Below are 7,650 nucleotides of genomic sequence, written 5' to 3' on the forward strand. Positions count from 1 at the left end.
GGGCTCCGGCCGGGGGCTGCGGGCCGGGGCTGCGCGGCCGGCGCAGGGGCAGCGGTGGTGCCGGGGCTGCAGGCGCCCTGAGCGCGGGCGAGACGAGGGCTAACGCCTGCAGAGCGTGAACGCGCCGCCGCTGTTCGTGCGTGGCCGATGGCCTCCTGGGCTGGGTTTGCGCTCGCCCCGGATACGTACAAAACTTCAGGGATGCACCTGGGCCCAGGAAATCCTTGGACGTTTCTGACAGTCCTGCCTAACCTGATATTGGGGGGAGAGTGAAGCATGAAGCAAACGTTGACTGACAGGTGGCAACATCACGGCTTCAAAAAAATCCTGGCTTTCCAGGGAGCAACATGAGCCCAAAGATCAGAAAATTGAATTATTCAACTTGTTACCATTTCTGCCTGATGATTAGCCGTTTCTTTTTCAGTCATCTCCTCAGCCCCGGGACTGACCCCATAAAAGGATTTAAATTCTGGGAATAGCTCCTGTGTTCCGATTTTAGGCCTCATGAAAATATTGATCCATATTTTTCAGCCCAGACTAAGACTGCAGTCGTTTCATTCTTGTTTCATTTCATGCTTCCTCTTGACTGCTTAGAAGTGAATTTGTTGTCAGATGCCTCCCTACATGGGCCCCTTAGGCCTGCCACAGACACCAACTCTGTACTTGCAGGTTCCCAGCTCAAAACCAGCAAAGATTTAAGAAATAAAAAGACTGTAAGAAGCTTACAACCAAGCTTTTCTTCCCACACAAACAGTTCTGACACCCTGAATGGTGCCCGCTATTTCCTGAAATTAATGTAACTGTAGAACTGTAATGCTTCATGTTAGGTAAGCAGCTGAAGTCAAACCTCCTGCACAATGTGTAAGAAACAAGGAATAAACAAATGGATTATACATTATGTCCCACATCTGAAAATCAACTTCACAGAAAATATGCACTAAATGATATATGATAATGGGGAAGGAAACGCCAGCTGCCTTAATGAATGGTGGTGGGCAGATCTAGAAAAAAAAATTATAATAATCTTTTATTATATTCCCTTTGACATAAACTAACCTTGACCCAGAACAATAGTGCTACTCTCCAGGAGAAAATAACAGCAGCTGTAATCATGATACAGGAGAGCAGTGCAAGCTGGTTTGCATTTTCTCTTTGTTGTTAAAATTCTGCTTCATCTGGTCATCTGGCCAGAGACTTACTTTTGGACTGGTGGGGAATTTCATCCCTTTCAGTGGGGATGGCTCAACGGTTAAGTCTTTTTCTTGGCTGTGAAGATGCATGTGTTATAACTTTTGCCAGGGTTCTGAGAAACTTGCTTGCTTTCCTTTGCATTGCACAGCTCTGCAACGGGGATGGATAAAGAAAAGCCAAAGAGAAATCATTGGGGAACATCCTCATCTAGAAATAGCAATGAGTGAGGAAGATCCCCCTCTCATGTACCCAAAGCTGCTGTCTCACTCAGGAGATATTACACCAATGCACTGAAACAGTCCTTCCAGAGGTCCTCTCCTAGGCAAGGAGGATGTAAGAACCAACTCTACTAGAAGTGCAGTCAGGCCCTGCCTAAATGGCAGTTACGGAAGGAATCTCCACACTTTGTGTGGTTTTGTGTCCCTTCCACACCTCTGTCCGTTTGTGTCTTATCCACCTGGCACTATTAAAGATCCTCCAACAGACGAGGAAGTTGCAGGTTATGTTACGCAAGCTCTAGATGCAACCACCGTGCAGAAGTGTGTGTGCGCGTGTGTGTATGTGTGTGGAGAGGGGCTTTGGGAACTCACACATGACAGAAATTTGTGGATGGCTTGTTCCTCAAAACAAGCAGTCCATGTTTAAGAAGAGTCCAGAGAATGTATTTATAACTTTGTGGTTTTGCTTGTGATTCGGCATCTTTTCATGTCAAAGGACTACTCTGCAACTTAAAAATCTTTCCATGACCTCTTAGCGCACAAGATATGGAAGCTTAAAACTGTGACTAATAGAAAGAAAAGTAAAATGTGGTGTGTGGTAGTACCATGTTCTTTATTTCTGTGTCTTTACTCATAAAAATGCAATGCATGCATTACCATACATTATTATTCATAATTTTTATACTGTGATAAATGAAATTAAAATATCAAACAGAGATACACAGGAAAAGCCAGACTAGTTGAGACCAGTGGTTCACCTAGTATCCTGTCTCCAGCATTGGCTGGTATCAGATGCTGCAGATAAAAGTAGAAACCGTATAGTAGACTGTTATGAATTAACATGCCCAGGAGAGAAGTTTCTTCCTGACCCTCATCAGTTAGTGGTTGACTCATATGCCAAAGCATACATTACTATACATGCTCACATATTTATATGTATCTATACCAAGAAGCATATGACCATACTCTGAATCTGACTCCTGCTACTTTCACTTACAGGAAAGCCACTCTGAGGAAAGAATTTTCTTCACCACAAGAGGCTCACACGGTATATACTGGGGAGAGGGAGAGACAGCTGAGATTCACAGTTTAATAAGGAAAACTACCTTTACAAACAGCAGTTGAAATATGCACATTTTTAAGATATTTGGGGAATTCTGATTGCATATCTCAGTACTATCTCATAAATCTGAGTAGCTTTGCCTATGTAATTAAGCAAATACTCATGTGTGTAAGTACTTGTAAAGTGAGCTAGTTAAGTAGATTTCATATTATACACTCACTTTTTTTCTGAAAATCACAGGTCATAGTAAAACATGGCTGGAAAGTTCAAGGTAGGATTGACCATTCCTGTATCACTCCTGACAGCTGCTTGTCTAATTGTCTCTTGAAAGCCGCCACCATAGATATTCCACAGCCTTTCCAGAGATCTGTGCCACTGCTCTTCCACCTTCTGGAAGACAGTTTTTCCTAATGTCTAACTTGAATCTCTTTGGCTTCAGTTTAAACTCACTTCCTGTCCTGCTCACCACATATAGGGAACCGACTGTCCCTTGAGTTGCATTTTTTGTGTTTGAAGACTGTTTCACTGTCTCCTACACGCCTCTTCTCTTCTTTGGACTCAAACACCTTCAGTTATTTCAATACTTCCTCACTGACATGCTTTCTAGATCTCGGGATTCTCTTCAAATTGTTCCACGTCTTCCCTGAAGTGTGGTGTCCAACATCCAATAATGTAATCCAGCCAAGATCCTGCAAAGATCCCTCAAAGTGTGGAAGGATTACTTCACATGTCTTGATGGTTATATTCTATTTTATACATCCTGTATGGTGTTTTTTGCAACACCACATAATTACTGAGTGCCTTACGCATTTTCCTACTGAATTCCTTCCCATTTTTTTCAGATTATTTCCCCAATGCCTGCCAGCCCTGAAATCCAGGATACATCCAAGATGAGATGTTTTCTACTGCAGTTATAGACAGATGTTGCTGATGATTCAGCATAAAAGATAGGATAATTAATGAGTCCAGGAATAATCATCTACCCTCAGGCTTGTTAATATGCTTCGTTTTACTTAAAGGAATTAGATAGGATCCAGAATACAAGTGTTAACCAAAATGAAATGCAAGATACATTTAAAAAAATGCAGCAATACTATTGTATGCAGTAAGGCTCAGAAAAAAAAATCAGCATGCCATTTTTCTTCATTATACATGATTAGCTCATAAAAACTTTCAGTTAGTCAGAATGATGGGACAGACTCCTCTGACCTAATTTAGCAGTCTAAAAGTTAGAAGTTGGCCAAAATTTTCACACCAGTCATCTCATCTCCTCCAACAATTAATAGAGATGAATGGACATTTCCAGGATAAGTCCATCCTACTGCCTTGAGCTCTCTCAACACCCATATTAGGATAGGATGAACTCTGCTGTGAGGACAAAAAGAGTTCCAATAACTAGAGATCCTTGACCGGTAGATAGACACTTAGCTTCTTGATGGATAAATCACACTTTAGGCAAAAATTCAGAGGTAATTATTTCTACGTTATCATGATAACTAAAACATGATTCAAATTAACCATAATCATCAGAAGAAAGGCATGATGAGATGTCGCATATTGGATAATAACAAAGATGTGCGGAGTGTGGAACTTCCATGTCATAGGCACCTTCAAAACACTGACATTTAGTCTTTTTTCCAAATTGAGCTGACAGCTGAATATGTCGAATTTCTCTGTGAGGGATCGTTTTTACAAAATCACTTCAGGTGAATAAAAATCTGTCTTTTTGACAGAATCACACTGTTTGGTCTCCAGACTGATCTTTTTCTTTTTAAAGAAGCATAATATACCAAAATAAAAGCAAGGCTGACATTCTGAAATGAGAAGACATTTAGAGTCAAAGTACTGGAAAGCTCATTCTGAAACCAGGCTGATCTTCCTCTTTGAGGCTCAACCTGATTCTGCTGATTTTGATTTCAAACTTGAGGTCCCATTTTGATTTCTGAAGAATGCAAATGAGCAGGTTTGGCCAACCTTCCCAACCATCAGAGCCATGAAACAAAATCTTCATGCAGCCCCGAGCCAGCTAACATACCACATACCTCAAACTGCCGAGGGAGGGGCAGTTCTGGGAAGGGCTCACAACCAGGAAATGAGAAAAACTCTCCAGGATCCAACCGTGGAGCCCACAGGGCTGGGAAGGGTGTGAGCAGGTTTCTGAGCTACCCAGTAATACTGGGTTCAGTTTTCTTGCCAGTTTACTCCCTCTCATAACGAACAGCCCCACAGATTTACCAGTATAATCCCTGGACAGGGGCTTCATTTGAACTGCTAGAGGGGTGCCTTTGTCATGGAAGAGCAACTGTTTGCTCTGACGGTGGGGGAGTTTCAGAGCCTCCTACAGCAACTGGGAGCTGGGCTTCCAAATAAATTAGGCAGCTTCGAAAAATATGACCTACAGGGCACGCTATATTGTTTTTGTTCCCTGACTAGATCATTATCTCTGTCTTGGCATGTCCAACATTGGTCCCTGCGGGGTAGCAAAGAGTTGAGAATAAGTTTGCTCAAGTACAGTAGCTGTCTAGTCAACCCAGTGTAAGCTGTTTTACTGTGCCAATGCTAATCTGTTACTGATACCCATGCTAAACAGTATGAAGCTCATTCTAGCAGCTGAGCTCTGTACTGCAATGTAGGCACGCTGTCAGAGTGAGGTTTATAATATAAATACTTGTGCATATGTTCATTGTTTATATTCTAAAAGCTATGCTGTGTGAAGTTTGGAAGTGATTTTAATTGCAGTAAAAAGCTAGATTTGGGATTCCAGTGACAGTCTACTTAAGGTCACAGCTGCTTTCTGATAAGAAACTTCTCCAGAAGGGTGATTGACAGTTGTCACTGGGTCTTCTGGATCTTCACAACTGGTGATCAGGGCAACTGCACTAAATGACTTTTGGTTTGTGCTAAATGACTTGATCTCTAGTGCTGACGTCTCTGTTTCTCTTTCCAGTGTATTCTCAGTTCTGTTCCATTCTTGCTCCTTCCGATCCAGTTGTTTGGCACTGCAATAAGGAGCATAAACTTCTGTGGTTTCTTCAAACTGTAAGCAATCCACTTTATAGTATTTTTTCTTTACATGCAAGACATCGTTAAACCTATGGCCCCAAAGAATCTCTCTGGGGACATACGAGCTTCTTGACTGATGTGAAGTTCCTGTTGAATCACCTGTGTAGACAAATGTAACCAAGATTTCAAAGTTGTCCTTGGCCAGAGCTTTCCGGTCTAGACCATACAAGGGGCTCTCACTATCAATTTCATGTACAACTGTCACAGGAGTAACAAGTATGATTTGGTCATTTAGCAACTTCAGGTCCTTGTATTCCATTGTCATTCTCCCTTCCTTGTCTTCCTGGTAGCGCAGAAGCTGAGCACGTACAGAGCCCTCAACCATGTGATTTGGTCGGAAATCACCAATGCGCCACATGAGACAAAATTTGTCATCCCTTAAACCTACTACAGCATAATAGCTGAAACGAATGGTTTGAGCTCTTTTTCGAGCTGTGGCCATTTTAGCTAAGGCTGCTCCAATTATGAATGTGTCAATAATGCAACTTAATACTGACTGCAGGATAACCATGAGGATTGCAGCAGAGCACTCTTCCGTAACGCAGCGGTAACCATAACCAATGGTTGTTTGGGTTTCAAGAGAGAATAAGAATGCTCCTGTGAAGCTATGAACATTTGCAACACAGGGAGTTATTTCTTCATCATTGAATAAATCTCCATGTTGGATTGCTATCAGCCAGAAGACTAGTCCAAAGAACAACCAAGAAAGAACGTAGGACAATGAGAATATCACAAACATATGGCGCCACTTGATGTCCACCAGCGTGGTAAATATGTCTACTACGTAGCTCTCCCATTCCCCAAAGATGTGTTTGAAGTACACATTGCAGCTGCCATCCTTGTGGAGAAATCGCTTCTGCAATCTTTTCATCCCCTTTTCAGGACTTTCTTGACATGAGCCTTGGTAACTGAGCTTATTTCCCTGTATGTTTACAGGCCTATAGCAACCACGCTGTTCAGTCATCTTTCTCATATCTGCCTTGTGGCATCAGTTTACAGAACACATGTGTGGTCCCAGTGGCTATTTGTTTTCTCTGTTCATTGGAAATCTATGAAATAAAAGAAAAAGTTTATTTTTGTTTTAATTTCCTATTCTGGGACTCTGCAACACCAAAACTAAATCCATTCACTGTGTGGTCATCAGGAGCAATTTTTTGAAGAATACAGACTCTGACATTAGTTATACAACATAACTCAAAAACTCAGGAAGCCTGGAAATATGAGGCAGCTAGAAATACAACTAGCTAGAAATTTCCATATCTGTCTTAAAATTTGGTATCTAGATGAAAACAAAAATCAGAAACCTTTGTCGTGACCCCCTGTATGTATCTCTTCTAATGTTTTGGAGAAATAGCATTCAAATCAGGATGGGCTCTCATGAACACTCATAGGAATGCATGTACCCTTTTAAGGTGAACCAGATATTTGAGTTAATTATTCCTGTCTGCTGCATGTTTGTTTGCTTTCTTACATTAGAAGAAATACCTAGGAAGACACCCTCATTTAGCTGTAAGACTTCAGTGGCATGAGCAGACAAGTTCTGTACTAATGTGTCTTAACCAGAAAATGTAGCAACCACACAATCATTCATCATTATTTGTACTTCAGTATTGCCCAGAAAAACCTGTCAGGAAACTGAACTTTACTGGGTTAGTGCTAGAGAGACATATTTGTTCAATTCGTAGAAACGTATTTACATTTCAGATGAAAAAGAAACCTCCTTGAGGTCCTGGAAACCCTCGCAGATCATTCCCTAAAACAAAAAAATTCTGGCTGCCACAAAGTATTCAAATTTTTTATTAATGACTTTGACACAAACATTCAATATGTTAATGAAATTTGTGGATGACACAAATTTAGGGAGTGATGTAGATTAGGAGATTCCTCTGTCATAAAGAAAAATGGATGTCTTTGCAGATGGCAGCCATGTGATATTCAGCAGTACAAAGTGCTAGGCTATACATTTAGTGACTAATAACAAGAACTTACCTTAGAAACTGAGACCTCCATCAACTGGAACCAAATAAAAAAGGAAAGACTTAGTTGAAGAAATCAATTACAGGATACTTATGAATTTCTGGTAGGATACAGCACTGAAAAAGGCAAATGCCTTTT

At 41.2% G+C, this 7,650-nt stretch overlaps 1 protein-coding gene across 1 annotated transcript; it reads right to left on the reverse strand.

Moving 5' to 3' along the window:
* Positions 1 to 5,218: 5,218 nt before the first annotated feature.
* KCNJ16 (potassium voltage-gated channel subfamily J member 16) lies at positions 5,219 to 6,508 on the reverse strand. Its single transcript, XM_026067509.1, has one exon. It carries the CDS (start codon positions 6,506 to 6,508, stop codon positions 5,219 to 5,221), a length of 1,290 nt encoding a protein of 429 aa, XP_025923294.1.
* Positions 6,509 to 7,650: the final 1,142 nt, after the last annotated feature.

The sequence above is a fragment of the Apteryx rowi genome, unplaced genomic scaffold (genome assembly GCF_003343035.1).
Source record: "Apteryx rowi isolate R43461 unplaced genomic scaffold, aptRow1 scaffold_26, whole genome shotgun sequence".
In the NCBI taxonomy this organism is placed as follows: Eukaryota; Metazoa; Chordata; class Aves; order Apterygiformes; family Apterygidae; genus Apteryx; species Apteryx rowi.